This window comes from Artemia sp. Qi Xiang Cuo, chromosome 17, assembly GCF_049724085.1.
Source record: "Artemia sp. Qi Xiang Cuo chromosome 17, ASM4972408v1, whole genome shotgun sequence".
NCBI lineage: Eukaryota > Metazoa > Arthropoda > Branchiopoda > Anostraca > Artemiidae > Artemia > Artemia sp. Qi Xiang Cuo.
The window spans coordinates 23,690,582-23,706,175 of record NC_142810.1 but is presented as its reverse complement, the minus strand read 5'-3'; the positions used below and the strand labels follow the sequence as shown (position 1 = coordinate 23,706,175).

The 15,594-nt window shown below is 36.8% G+C and overlaps 1 protein-coding gene across 3 annotated transcripts in view; it reads right to left on the bottom strand.

Moving 5' to 3' along the window:
* The window catches only part of LOC148942018 (uncharacterized), a 92,885-nt gene that overhangs the window by 38,822 nt on the left and 38,469 nt on the right, over positions 1–15,594 (bottom strand). For all 3 annotated transcript variants that reach the window (XM_089103532.1, XM_089103533.1, XM_089103534.1), the window contains exons 3-5: positions 11,090–13,285; positions 6,858–6,911; positions 3,257–3,329 (exon numbers count right to left, since the gene is read on the bottom strand). In XM_089103532.1, the coding sequence (XP_088959658.1) occupies positions 3,257–3,329; positions 6,858–6,911; positions 11,090–13,285 (2,323 nt within the window). The remainder of the gene's footprint in view (positions 1–3,256; positions 3,330–6,857; positions 6,912–11,089; positions 13,286–15,594) is intronic.

The following is a 15,594-nucleotide window of genomic DNA, read 5'->3' as shown; positions in this document are numbered from 1 at the left end:
ATAGGAGCCTGAAACAGTAGGGTTCTCTGATACGCTGAATCTGATGGTGTGATTTTCATTATGATTCTATAACTTTTTGGGGATGTTTCCGCGTTTTTTGGAAAATAAGCCAAATTTTCTCAGGCTCGTAACTTGTGATGAGGACTAAATTTGATGAAACTTATATATTTAAAATCAGTATTAAATAGGGTTCTTTTGATGTATCTATTGGTGTCAAAATCCCGTTTTTTAGAGTTTCGGTTACTATTGAGCCGGGTCGCTCCTTACTTACAGTTCGTTAACGAACTGTTTGACACACGTCATATTTGCCTCAGTTGTGGTTTTACCGTTTTTCGTGTCTATGATACAGTCAAAATTAGATAATATGATTGACAAGAAATATCATATGATTGACATCATATTTATCAGCATATTTCAAGAGAAAAATTTACATCATCCCCCCCACAGCAGGAGTGAACATATGGTTTTTATATCTATGACGCATGCAACATAAAAAAAGGAACATAGCTAAGTGCAAAATACCAAGTTTAATGAGTCTATTTACAAAAGGTGTTTTAAGCAGTTTCATAATGCCTACAGGATAAATGAACAACCTAGACCGTCAAAGACGACAAAACCAATCTGAGCAGTTAAGGTAAAGGGTATTGAAAAAATGTCTAAAGTAATGATAAACGAAAATACAGAACAAAGAAATATGCAGTTAGAATACTTGTGTCAGCGACAATTACAACGAGTCAAAAACGAAAGTGAGGAGTAAAGAAACATCCGATTGGAAGATAAGCGGCAGCAAGAATTACAACGACTTTAAAACCAAAATGAAGAACAAAGAGATATGCGGTTACAAGACCTGTGACAACGAGGAGTAGAAGGAACTAAAAATGAAAGTGAAGAACAAAGAAATATGTGGTTGAAAGATATGACAAAGCGAAAACAAAGAAACATGCGGTTAGAAGTTAAGCGGCAGCGAGAATTACAAGCGATAACGAAATAGCAAGTATCAGAACGTGTCAAAAATGAAGTGAAGAACAAAGAATTGTGATGTTAGAAGACAGGCGACAGCGGAAATCAGAACGAGCCAAATATGAAAGCGAAGGATAAAGAAATATTACGTTTGAAGAACAACACCATCACAATCTTCGACGCCAACAAAATGTGGCGCAAAACCCAGTACAAACTTCAAAGGATGGCATAAACTACTAAACTGTTGATTACAAGTCACTGGAACTTTTCAACATTATATGTATTCCCTGGGGATCCCTCAATTTTCCTAAGGAAAGAGTAGTAAACAAAGGTGATTCAATTGGAGGTTGCTACTTACAATGAGCATCAATATATACAAGCCTACCATATTCCGAGTGCCGGGGCCCAGCCTTTAAATCGGCTACACAGTTTTTGTCTCAAAACTGGCATATTGACGTTTCTGGCCAAAAAATGAAGTGAAGAACAAAGAATTGTGATGTTGGAAGACAAGCGACAGCGAAAATCAGAACGAGTTAAAAATGAAAGCGAAGAAGAAAGAAATATTAGGTTCGATGAACAACACCATCACAATCTTCGACGCCAAAAAAATATGGCGCAAAACCCAGTACAAGCCTATAAGAATGGCATAAAACTACGTAACTGTTGAATACAAGTCACTGGAACCCTTCAACAGTATATGTATTCCCTGGGGATCCCTCGATTTTCCTAATGAAAGAGTAGTAAACAAAGTTGATTCAATTGGAGGTTGCTACTTATAATGAGCATCAATATATACAAGCCTGCCACATTCAAAGCGCCGGGGCCCGGCCTATAAATCGGCTACATAGTTTTTTTCTCAAAACTGGCATATTAACGTTTCTCGCCACTAAAACGATCTAAAAAGGTCACAACTTTAAGGAAAAATTTTAATTTTCCCAGGGTGGCTGTATCGAACCTATGGCTACACCATGACATCAAGAAGAGGCTCACATTATCTGCGGTTAGAAGGCAAGTGACCTAAGAAGGAATATATATAAGCCTGCCATGTAGCCGTGCCGGGGCCCAGCCTCGAAATCAGCCACATATTTTTTCCTTAAAACTGACACATTGACATTTCTGTCCACACGAATCTTATAATTTGTTGAGTTTGGGTGGAAGTAAGAGGCCCCTCCTCACATTTTCTCAGATACATAAAACAGAACAAATGTAGCCATTGCGGTTGAACATTTAATGGGGACTGCCTGAAATGTTTTCATGAATCCTTGTATGTATCTCAATCATACGAAAGCAAGAGAGGAAATGATGTAATAAAAGAAAAAGAAAAATCAAATAGGTGAGAAAACGAGGATTTTGGCACCCAGTGGCAAAATATGAAGACGAAGAACAAACAAATATTTCGATTAGAACCTCCACCAAGTCGTCCTCAGTGCAAAAAAAAAGAAAAAAAAAGCAAAATCTAACCTTTCAAAGTGAACCTAGCAAAATCAGAATAGGTACTGAATCAAAGAAACAGCCAGAGATAAATGAAAGAAAAATTTACCAATTGGATTGAATAAGTATTTTTGCCTGGCAATAGACTTCGCCATTCTGCAGCTTCGATTTTCATTAGATATGCAAATAGGCTGTCTTAAAATAGATTGGGCGAAAATATTGATTGAGTCTTTTGAAATTAAGTTGTTATAAATTCGATCATAGGACAATATCTCCCGACATTACGGACTGCGTGAATCAGGGTCCGTGGTAGACTTCGGTAGAAGGAGAACGCTCAGCACTTTTGGAAAAGACAAGCGACAAGACATGGTTTGTTTACGAAAATGGAGCTCTATTGGTTCAATAAACGTCTTTGTGTCAATAGAGTCAAAATCAAAGAGTATGGATATCTTATAAGAGTGAAAACTGGTACTAGTGTGGACAAAAACCTCAACAACATCTAGTGTTTGGCGACACTTGGCCTTGTTTCAGCTAACAATAAGAATAATTAATTCAATCTGTGCAGTTGGTAAAATCAGTGCATTAAGCGTCCGATCTCAATTCCTGACAAAAAAAAACGATTGCAAAGCTTGAAAAAAAGCCAAGTGTTGCCAAAGTCCAGAGAGCGCTGACTTTTTTTGCCGATGCTAGCGCTACTTTTCACTCTTATAAGTTACCAATAGTCTTTGATCCACATGCTAAACTGTAGTTTGCACACAGTTCAAAAAATATCGAAGACTGGGGAAGATAAGCTTGATTAGGACATGTTCAGTCAATAATTATTTTTCAAGAGTACATTCAGATACGTAAAAAGGCTAGTACTTACTTGGAGGCTTATACAATTCCAGGCTAGGTTTCCCACTTACTTTAGCATTTGCCATCGACTGATTTGCTCGTTTCTGTAAGAAAAGAAACCATACATTTGAAAATTATGGAAGCCAGTCAACGAGAGTAAAATCATTTCCTAATATCTCTAGAAGCATAACGTGATATTCACTGACCTGTTTCCAACTGCACACGTGCAATGTCTCTACATTCATGCATTTAAGACAGAGATACCTCACTTGAGGGCGAGGAAAGAAAAGGTGGAATCTACTGAAATGTTAACCGAGAGTCCTGTATTTTGTTTTCTTTCTTTTGTTTATTCAGTTCTGTCAAAATCGTTATACTCTCGTCCAGCAAATCGTTTACCGATGTTTTCGTACCTGGCCTTGTTCACTGTCCATTACCTTCTGCCACCACCCCCAGGTTTACTTTTGCTCTTCCAGCCCTCCCTTCTCTTTCCAGATGTGTCAATTGAGGGAGGGGCCTTTCTCCTCTCTAGATTTTTGTCCCTCCTCTAGATTTTTTGCCCCTAAATATTAAAAATATCTTTTGGAGGTATTTTCATAAAAAATTGAAAAAAAACCTGCTTTTCTGTGAACTAGGTCACAGAGTTGTATCTCTGTCTTTCTCTCGCCCTCTCTCTTTCACCTACTGGGTAACTTGGCTCGAGTCCAAAACAGTCTTGAGATTTCCCCTAGTTTTCCATAATGTCCCTTAATTTTCGCGAGATTTGCTTGCATCGCCTTACATATATAAGGTCAAAACTGCCAGTTACGTAAATCCAGAACCCTCGATTATAGGCTCACACCTTATGCTTTCGAATGTACATTTACCAACAACATCCCTGAGCGCAGGGCCTAGGAGCCTTCCCCCTCCCCCGAAAAATCCTCAAGGTGTCTATGATTGTTATTATAATCTTGTCTTCGGTCCATGTTGAAGTGAATTTAGCTATGACCAGAACGTTCTTAATAATTGAGAGGCAACTTAGGGTAGTTTCTTAGTTTGCAATAGAGAATACAATCCGAAACATGAGCACAAACGCAATAGTTTCTGAGTTATTGTTATTTTATGACATTTAACCATTGAAGGAATTCACTAGTACCTATTGGAACCCTTTCTATTAACATTACAACTTATTTCCTGATACAACTAATTCGTACTTCAATTTACGGGAGTTACTAGCAAACGAAACTGCTGTTAAGTATTATATATTGCCTAGCCACATTCATAAAACGCAGCGCTAGTCTCAAAACTTCTGGCAAAACGGGAAAAAGACTAAAATTCGATCTTTGTTATCCCTGTTTGCCAAGTGTTTTCAAAAGCTGCTGAATTCGACCTGAAATAGCTTCCTGATTTGGCACTACAACTTAGCTTTTCTGAAATTAGTTGTTCAAAGCTTCTTAGTTGCCGAAAAACCAATCATGAAGTTCCAACATACAGGTGATCAGTTCCCCTAGTCTAAGGTTGCATTTCAGGTTCAGAAAAAAAAATACGAAAAACTAACTTTGTCGTTCCAGCTGATGTTGTTGTAGTAGCTGGAACGACAGAAAAGTAACATCGAATTTAGTTTTATAGTAACTTTTACTGAAGATAGTTTAGGCGCATTTTCATGGAAGTAACTGTGCATCATTGTCATCATTGAGTATTACTATCAGTTCAAACATATTAAAAGTATTATTATGAAATTATAATAAAAGAGAAATGAATACAATCGAAACCTATGAAGATTAGATCCTTACAAATCTAATAAACCCGTAGTTACTTACTTCACAACAGGGTTGTCATATGGAACGCATTTGCGCCATTTGGACGGTTTTTTTAGGCGGCTGCGCATTGAATTTTTCAAATCGGCGCATTGCACCGAATTATACTGAGGGGGGGGGAGTGGAATCACTCATTCAGCACATGAAAAATGGCGGTTTCGGCGCATTTTCACTTTAATGGTGCCGGAATTTTAAACCATTTGGCAATACTACTTCAGAACCTTTCTCAGTGAATGTCAACTTCAAGTAACTTCTGAAGTTGGAAGATAGCCTAAGTTCTCTGCTCACTTTACTGTTTATTTTAATTTTATTACTGCGGTTTTTGTTCTTTTATAAGTCACTCTTGTTTTCGTTCATTTTTCTTTGTTCGTCTTTTTTACTTTGTCATTGCAAACTATGGGTTTCCAAATACATTTGTCATTGTTTATGGGGATAAAACTTAACATTTTACAACCATAACAATGTTATAGATCCTCAGTAATTGCTAAAATTAACATATTCTAATGTGTAAAAACTGTAAGCATAGAGGGACTCGTGCCAACTAACCAAAAATTAAAAAAAAGAAATTTTGATAACAATATATATATATATATATATATATATTACAACCATAACAATGTTATAGATCCTCAGTAATTGCTAAAATGAACATATTCTAATGTGTAAAACCTGTAAGCATAGAGCGACTCGTGCCAACTAACCAAAAATAAAAAAAAGGAATTTTGATAACTAATAATATATATATATATATATATATATATATATATATATATATATATATATATATATATATATATATATATATATATATATATAAAAATCAAATCTGTTTCTTATGGTTGCTTCAAACATGTGAAATTCTTTAAGGTTAAAGCTACATATGAAAAGTTATTGGAATGAAAAAACTTTTCTAATTTTGAAAAATATGGGGAAAACCTCAAACAGCATTAAATTTAGGATATTAGCCTTGGAATAGAAGTTTTAAGAAATTATGTCAAAAAACCTGAAACTTCATCTTTTTCCCCGAGAAGAATGGTAATTTGTTTGTTAGATGCTTCAAGTAAAACCCTTCTTTCTCTAGCTAAGGATTAATTAAATTAAAAAAAAAACTCAATATAAGAGTGAATGATTACTACTTAAAATTAATAAAGGCAAAGAGAAGAAATGTCCCATTCTTTTGGAGGAAGCAACACTGCAAGAAACCTGTTTTCACCACTCGGGTTTTGTCCCAGTTTTGATCAAATTTTTAGTACTCTTGAGACAGAGGAGAAAAAACAACAACTCTTACCTCATCCCCCCCCTCCTAACCAAATTCGTACTACTCGGACAAAATTCAGACGCATTCGTCACTACTATTACAAGTCTTATTTTAAATGGGTATTTAAGCCCCTATGTAATCAGAAATGCACATATCACGTCATTTTTAACAGTGCAGGGGGGAGGGGGTCACAGGGCTTCGATCCTCTCTCTGACTAAGCGTCTGATTGTATCGAAGAAACAAGTAAAACGCTGCAATCGGATTGGCTGATGGGTTTCACTATGGAGCTGATCGGGTTTCACTGATTTTAAAGTAAAAAAAAAAAAATTGATTATAGCTAAGGATGCATTATCTTTTCAAAACACTCAATATAAAAATGAATGATAAAAAATCAATATCAGAATGGAAAAGCGAAGAAATGTCACATTATTTTGGGGGACGCAACACTGAAAGAAACCTGTTTTTACCACCTGTGTTTTGCCCCAGTTTGCGATCCATGTTTTGTTACTCTTGAGCCAAAGGAGGAAAAACAACAACTCTCCCCCCCCCCACAAAATTACATCCTTGGCAAAACGGCTTACCTGTTTATAGTTTCCATTTGTATAGCCGACAAAACTTCTCTCTTTCCTCGGTTGCTAGAATACAAATCAGTAGTAAGACTAAAATCTAGACTAAATATCCCTTGTCTTTATCTTGTTACTAGTTTGTATTCTCCTCGTCTTTTCGGTAATTTAGAATTCTTTGGAGGTATAAAATTTGAAACAAGGCATTACATAATTAATAAGGCTAAGATTTATTTATTTTAACATTTTGCTGTTTTATATAGCTAATGATTGAACTAAACCAACACAAATGATACCTTCTGGTTTGGAGTACATATCGGTGTTCACAATCAAAATGCATTATGTGCATAATTATAATTTGAATCGAGGCGAATCAGAAAGGTTACAAACGTTATTCGTCAATAAATAGGGGCCACTACGACATATAAAGAATCCTGTACAAAACCAAACAATTTTGTAGCTCAAAACTGAATCAATGAATAGTTCGGCTTTTCAAAACCCCTCTTTAGACTTGTGAACTTAAAATAATTAATATACGAAAGCACCAGTATGTAACTCAGGCGAACCGAGACTTTTCTAGTGTGTGGAGGGGGGGAGATCAAGGAAGTCCTTCGACTTTTTTTCTCTGAAAACCGCAGAGACTATCACAAATTGCTGTAGACAGCTGTAGAATTTTAGAACCAACCCACAGATGGTGAGATATACCTAAATCACAGCAAAAACCACGATTCGAGGGGGTGCCTACTTGCCGCCACCTAGTATACATCTCAAAACGCCACGTGTGCCACACAGTTCCACCATACTTGGCACAGTTTTCGCCACACTTGGCAAACTCCTACCACGCTTGGCACGCCCCAAAACGGTGTGCGTAGTTTCTGAAAATGGGTGTCCTCTGGCTAGGATTTTATCATATGGATAATCAAAAAAAAAAAAAAAAAAAAAAAAAAAAAAAAAAAAAAAAAAAGAAAAACTATAAGACCGGGCTAATAAATGTTTATGTGTTTATACAATTTTATAAATCCTTAAAGTTTATGTCCGGACTATACAGTTTTGAATATGACGGGAGGAATAAGATAAAGACAGTCCAAATGTGTATTGTCCCTTCTCAGAATAAAAATCCCCCATATACTCGCATAAAAATGTGGCTAGCTGTACCCATGGTTTCCTGGGGAAGGTGGCCCTTGGGATAATTTGTAAGGGTTTCTTTATTCTCCTCGTGTACAGCTAAATAAAATTCATATTTTACTACGATTTTAATAGATGGACTATCTCACAAAAACCCAGGGAGGCGAGAAGTATTTTCTATTGCCTGAAACTTACCCTTGATTTGCTAAAACAGTCATTCTTGAAATGGCGACCCGGTATTTTAGCTTTTAGAACAATTTCTGACTTTAATATCCAAACTTACAACGATGCTATCACACTATAAATTTAACGCACACTCCAAAAGAACCAATCAAAATGCAATCCAATTGTATTCTAGTTTAAATTCCACATGCATCCTACATGCATATAGGCCTACCCATCTATATTCGAATCCCAGTTAAAGTGCTATTGACTTGTATTCCATTGTGTTACTTGTCGCGTTCCAGCTTTCAACCTGAAACGACTGCGTCTTCAAGAGGAGAGGTACAAATGGGTATGAAAACCGTGCCTTAGACAGGGTTTTACCAAAAATTGCATAACTGCATACGAAGGTTTTTGTCATTAAAATGGCATTTCCAATTTTTTAAGACATACATGGCTGTGATAGTTTCCCTTAACCAATTCAAACAATTAGAGGTACTTGTATGATAAACGCCCTACCGCTCAAGTTGTTCATTTATTGACGCATTACATAAACTAGTTTTTTGTCGTTAGTTTCTTTCAGCTTAGCGTTAGACAGACACAGAGAAGTGACAGAATAGATGGAAAATCTATAACTTGTGCTATATATTTGCACATTAGGGGTGCAGGGGGGGGGGGTATTGGTAAAGTATTTGACAGTGTGAAGTTAGAAAACAATTCTTACTACATAATATACAGAATAATTGTACCTAAGACATTAGGAATGCAGACCCGCTATAATTAACAACTACCCCCCCCCCCCTAATGAGCAAACATATAGCCCAAATTTGTTTCTAAAGTATTATACTTTTATCTTACTTTGTTATATTTCATTAGTATTGAGTGTCAGATAAATATATTAGAAGAACATTGGGTAGGGCGTATGTCATACAAGTACCCAATTAGAATTCAATTTCACGGTCCTTGGTGCTTTAAGAACAACCTAGTAGAGCTGTGTTGTGTATTGCAGCAAATAGAAGCTATTTTTTCGTTTATTCATGCATCCACATTGACTGAAATCTCTATGGTTGCTTGGTAAATCAAGAAACCTAGTTGTAGAAACCACTGTAAGTCACAGTTCCAATACCAAATTTGGACCTTCTTCGTTAAAGACGTGCCCGTTTCCGGTTTGGAACAAAAACCCAACTATCTATACCGAATATAACATTACGGTCATTATACCGATGCCGAATCCTGAGGCGGGGGGGGGGGGTTAACCCATAAAATTGTGTTATATTCTAGGTGAGCGGTTTCTTGGAAAGTTGTTGAGCTGGATGGATTAAACTCTCAGGGATGGATATACAATCTAAAGCAGGGCCTTGAAACTATTACTATGGTACTTGCGTATTATATGAGAAACACTTGAAACCCAACCCGGTTTTTATCCCGGTTGGTTTGCAATGTATAGTGATAGAACATAGTGTCTGACCGTGGATAGCTATATTTTAATTAAATATTTGGTTTGTATTTTGGTTAGGTTAGAAAAGGGTTGTTTCGGTTACGTATTTAATACATGCTATGCTTTACCATCATTACCCCACCCCTAACGTGCAAATATGTAGCCCAAATTTATTTCTGAACTATTATATTTTTATCTTACTTAGGTATATTTCATTAGCATTAACCAAACTTCACTCCTCGAGTGTTTCTCGTATAACACTTAAGTACCATTACTACTACTAACAAAAACTCACTGCAGCACCAAGCTGCCTGAGGCCAACACTGCTTAGCACGCTCCTCCTCCATCCCAATCCATTCAAAGCCTCCTTATTTACACCCTCCCAAGAAGTTCCCGTTTCCCTTAAACCTTTTTCTTACGACTTCCTCCCACCCCATTCGGCGACGACCCGCTTGTGTTTGGACCTAGACAGTTAGCCGACAAGGATAATCTTTGGCAGTCTGTCATCCTTCATCCGCAGAAGGCGTCCTAGCCATCTCATCCTCCCCCATCCCATCTCAGAACCTTGAAAGATCTTTTGAACTGATCCTCCACCTCCCCCAAGGTAGGTAAACGGAAAAAAATCGCGGAAATAGGTTTAAGATAGAAGTATGGGTCTGGGAAGGCGTTTCCAATTTCATGCTTACGCTCCTTTCCTACTGACAAGCTTTTATACATTCTGTGAACGCGGACTCTAACTTCTAGCGAAAATTCAAATTTGGCCTCAAGTCTATCTCAGATCATGGGAACCGTTTTCTCAAGATCTACCACCCAGCAAAAGCAGGCTCTGGAACAAGTTCGTAGATAAATCGTTACGACAAAGTTTGGCCTATCTTCACTAAATCCTCAAAGCCTTGCTAGTAGAGAAGAGGGGGGGATAGAAGCCTGAAAACCCCCTCTCTTGCTTTTTTAGGATGTAGGCCTAAGTCCATTCATGAAAGTTTCATTAATGAATTTTAGTAACTTTTCCCAACACCCAAAACCTGTTGATGTGTAATTTTACCAAAGGTGTAACTTTTAGGTCCAAATTTGCCAAGTTAGCCCCGAAGGTCTAACTTTTTTCAAAAAAGAAAAAAGAAGAATATTTCTTAACTAAAGCTAAGACACCTAAAGCTAATATTAAAACTAATATTTCTTAACTAAAGCTAAGCCGATTGTAAGAACTACAATCGTCCTAGCACTCATTATTCATGCGAAAACAATAACATTTAGCGTAAATTAACCTTTTCTTCCATTAATACTATTGGATTTGAAAAAAAATATATAAAATAGCTGTTTCAGCTACTCAATTTTTGTAGACTTTCATCATTTCCCAAAACACTATTCAATTGCAGTCCATATCAATTACACTAACAATTCAAATTAAACAAGCTGTTAAACAAAATTGACGAGTTCACTAAATTAATTTCTTTTGACAAGCGCACTGATAATTGTCGTTCTCCACATCATTAACAATCTACTAAACACACTTCTAGTCCTTCTTTACCTTAGTTATGTCACCCAATCCATGGATAGGCGTTTTCCTTAATTGCCTAATTTTCATGAATGAATCAGAACAGCTAACATTTTGGCAAAGGTTTCCAGACACGTCCGAACAAATCTTTTTGCCTTTGGGCCTCTGCCATTGGATATTGTTAGTTGCTTTATATGTTGTATCTGGTAATAGTAATGTATTTTCTTTAGTTTCAGCGTGATTGATATCTTCTAGGTCATGTGAGGTTATGTTTTTGGTTTCACTGAGATGCACTGGCTCAGTTATCTTATTAATTGCTTCGTCGTCGCCTTGCACTTCCGGGTTGTCCAATTGTATAATCTTGCTTTCCCGGCTGTTTTCTCCATCACATATTTTATTACATATTGTAGTCAAGTTAACACTTTCTTTATCAACAAAATGCCCAGACTTTGAATGTTTAGCTCGACTATATCCATCGTTTTTTGTTTTAGCGACATCACAGGCGACAAAAAAAGGCCGTGATTGTTTTCCAGTGTTGTCAAGTGGTTCTAAATTTGACATTAGAGCTGCAGCTGCTGCATGTTTTGGGTAGCTTTTTTCATCTTTCATCTGGCGTTTTTGTGGACTCTGGGTATTTCCAGGGAATCGTTCATTGCTTTCACCAACACAAGATCTTGCTCGCCAGTTGCAAGAGTTGGCACCTAGGTTGTTGCCAAGAATAGAGTTTGAGCGTATTCTAGGCTTGCACTTATTTTTTGATACATGAATATTTGAATTCGTTCTGGTAACCTTTACTGATTTTAAGTCCATTTTCACCAACTGCTGTTTAAATTGTTCCCCGATTTGTTTTTCCTGAGTTCTATCCATCTCTTTATTTAAGATAGGATTTGAAGCTGTTTCAAGAATATTTTTTGCGTCAACTCTATTTTTATTCTCCAGCATATTTTTTCTCTTCTGAGTAACCTCTTTCATTAGTTCTGCTGCAGATTTTTTACTCCTTTCGCTAACAGCTGAATCAATTGCTGATAAAATGTTAGTTGTTTTGACATCGTTGTTTATAAACTTTGTATCAACAATTTGGGGTCTGATGATATCCGACCTTGACCTTAGTACAACTTTAGTTTCACCAGTTTTAAGAACTGGGAATGATTTAGCCATGCTTTCAGAATGATCTTTAACTCGAGGGGGGATCCTTGAATCAGACTCTTTATTTAGGTTAGCACCCCGTTCTTCGGTACGGCTGATAAAATCATCCGTTATCAGCTGCGATTTCACTCTTTTTTCTTCCTCTGCATATGCATAATTTTGATGGATATCGTTTTTCATACCGAAAACAGTATTTTTCAACAAATAATTTGCCCTTGAGACTTTCTGAAGAGTAGGTTTTTCATACTGCGATGATTTACTTACAAGCTTATTGGCCATATTTTGTGTTTTCGGTATGCTTGCAATTTTCTCAGTTTGAGGTAGTAACCGTACCACTTCTGCAAATGATCTTTGTCTACAAATGGGTTCCTGGTTATCTTTTAAGATATCCTCCGCCGTTTTTTGTTTTTCCTTTCTCATATCCAAATTATTCCTGGTATCGGGTAAAAAGTCGGATGGTGGTTGAGGGATAACTATATCTGCAGCTAAACCCTCTTCCATCTCATTTTTTATTTTCCCTCCGGGAGATGGTAGTAAAGTAATATTAACTTGTCTATCCCCTTCCATCTCACCATTTAGCGTGGCTTTCCCGGTAGGTATCGTTAGTTTTGCTAGAACAGTGTCAGTATTTTGATGAGGACTGGTTTTAACCACATCGGCAAAAGACCGTTGTCTTGCAAAAACTGGGACAGGGGGAGTCTGATCAGGAGTATTTGATTTCCCTCCTTCATTGTCAAGTTTGTTTCGATGCTTCGATACTTCTGAACTGGAAGTCATTGGGTTTTTTTCTTCAATGTTTTTTATTTGATCCTTAGCCCTTCCGATTTTGATTGGAGACTTCATTTTTGCAGAATTGGAAATCGGTATTGTCAGTCGAAATGAGGTTACATTTTCTCCTTCATATCCATTGTTTTTTAATTTTTTACTTGGTAAATCATTTCCTTTTGTGGAAATACTTTTAAAACGATTTTCAGGTGTTGAGGGGACAGAGACCTTCAGCTGAGATTCTTTTCTGGCAGCTTTTGTGGCCTTTTGGCTAGGAATATTCTTAGTTCCACTCTCTTTCTTAAAATTCAGCGGAATCTAAAAATGAATTTAGATTATACTGTATCAATGAGAAGACCCAATGCACAGAGCATCGACCTAGGCAAGCACGCATAGGGGAAAGGCCACCCCCAGTCTTGAGATCGTCCCGACTTTCATACCAACTCTTAAATAACAGACATAAATCAAAAGTGTCTGTGATGGCATAGTGGAGTGATTTCTAATGGTCATTACGGAGACCGGGAATCAATCCTAGCTGCCACCGGGCTGACGCAAGGACCTTTGCTGACAAAACGCGTCGTTAATCCACATAGACAAGACATAAATAAAAAAATTTAAATTTAGAAAAAAAGATTTAACTTAAGCTACCAAACCCTAAAAAAGTTGTTAGTAGAAAGAGTTTTTAGCAGTTACAGTAAATGCAAAAAAAATTCCATGACGAATAAACCTAAAAAAAAAAATAGTGAATATTTTTGGCAAAAATATAATCCTGGCGATTAAACTATGAATTCAATTTCTTTTTGCACCGTCTTAGAATTAGAATATATAATAGATCGGTTCCAAGATCTAAATGGGATATGCGACTAATTAAGTAATAAAGTTGAATTCGCGACCCCTTGATTATTAAATGTCTGTCAAAATGAAAGGGCTCATTTTATTTATACGTTCAAACTCATATAATTGACTAAACACTAAAATAAAAAGTGAAAGATTTAAAAAATGAAAAAGTAGAGGGAGAGATATTAAAATAAATTAAAATTATTAAAGCTTTACAAATATTAACTCATTCTCCCGCTGAATAAAAAGTAAAGGACCAAGGTACGAAAAATAGAACAAAAAATTTAAGAAGAAGTAGAAAAATAGAACAAGAAATAGAAGAAGTAAAAAAATAGAACAAGAAATAGAATAAAATATACAGAAAAAACTATTAAAATTTTTTTTCCACATTTAGGAATTAAATAAACAGATGTTAATATTTAGAGAGTACAAATTCCTGTCGTATTTCTACTTTCATATAAAATCACAAACAAGAAGCAAAATAGAGACTTGAGAGGCAGAAGTTATTCTTTGATAAACAAATAACCAGCAATCTATTTATATTTTATAGCGGTTCATTGACGGAAGATACCCGTCCCCTTCTATGCGTCTCAAAATTGATCCCATTATGCGCAAGTGCAAAGAGTTCGGATGCTTAGGGTGGAAAAAAAAGAATTTTCTGGGAGATATCTGATGCATAAAAGAGGGAGATTCCAGGGTCAAATTGCACAAATTTACAGTGGGGGTCCCTTTCGGTTAACTCAGGAGAGGGGTTTTCCTACTCCTATATGTTCTATTAAGATAAAAAAAATCTAGGGGACGGATGTCCCATCCCCAATTGAAGCCGCTGAATTAGACCTTACAACTATTACTGCTACTAACAGATCACTGCAGTATCGAGCCACCTGAGACCAACACAGCTACGCACGATCCTCCTCCATCCCAATCTATCCAAAGCTTCCCTCCTTACAAACTCCCTAGAAGTTCCTGTTTCCCTTGAATCTTTCCTTACCACATTTCCCCCCCCCGTTCGGGGACGACCTGCTTTTCGTTTGACCCTAGACGGTTGGCCGACCAGAACAGTCTTTTCTTCATCCGTAAATCTGTCATTCTTCATCCGCAGAGCGTGTCCTAGCCATCTCATCCGTTCTCTCATTATAGCCCTAGAAAGCGGGATTGAACTACACTTTCTATACAGCTTACTGTTTGAAATACGGTTAGTCAGTCGGGTCCCCAAACAATCCCTAAACAATATGTCTGGAAAACACGTAGCAAACCCTACTCCGTTTTTCGGAGCGTCCATGTCACAGGCTTATCTTCCTATTCTTCCAAACTTTTTTTCAGCTATGTAAAAACACGCTAGGCCTTGGCTACTGCACTTTCAACATCTTCACTGCACTCACCGCCTTTACTAATAATAATACCAAGGTAAATGAAGCTGTCCACTTGATCGATCTTCTCATCCCGCAACATCCATTTTTCAACTACATTTATTCCAAGTCTTAACGACTCAGTCGTCTTAAAATTAATTTTTAAACCTATTCTTGCAGACTGAACCCGCAAAATATGTAAACATTCCATTTTGTTGACATTTTAATCTAGGATGCTTAAATCATCAGCATAATCTAAATATAGGAGAGTTTTGCTTTCCCATTTGATTCCGTGTTCTCTCATTGCCTTTGCTATGCATCTTAGGACAAAGTCCATCAAAATTGCCCACATCAATGGAGATGGAACGCAACCCTGCTTAACTCCGGATTTAATTATAGACCACTACTAACATAATTTCCTACCCTAACCGCAGCAATGTC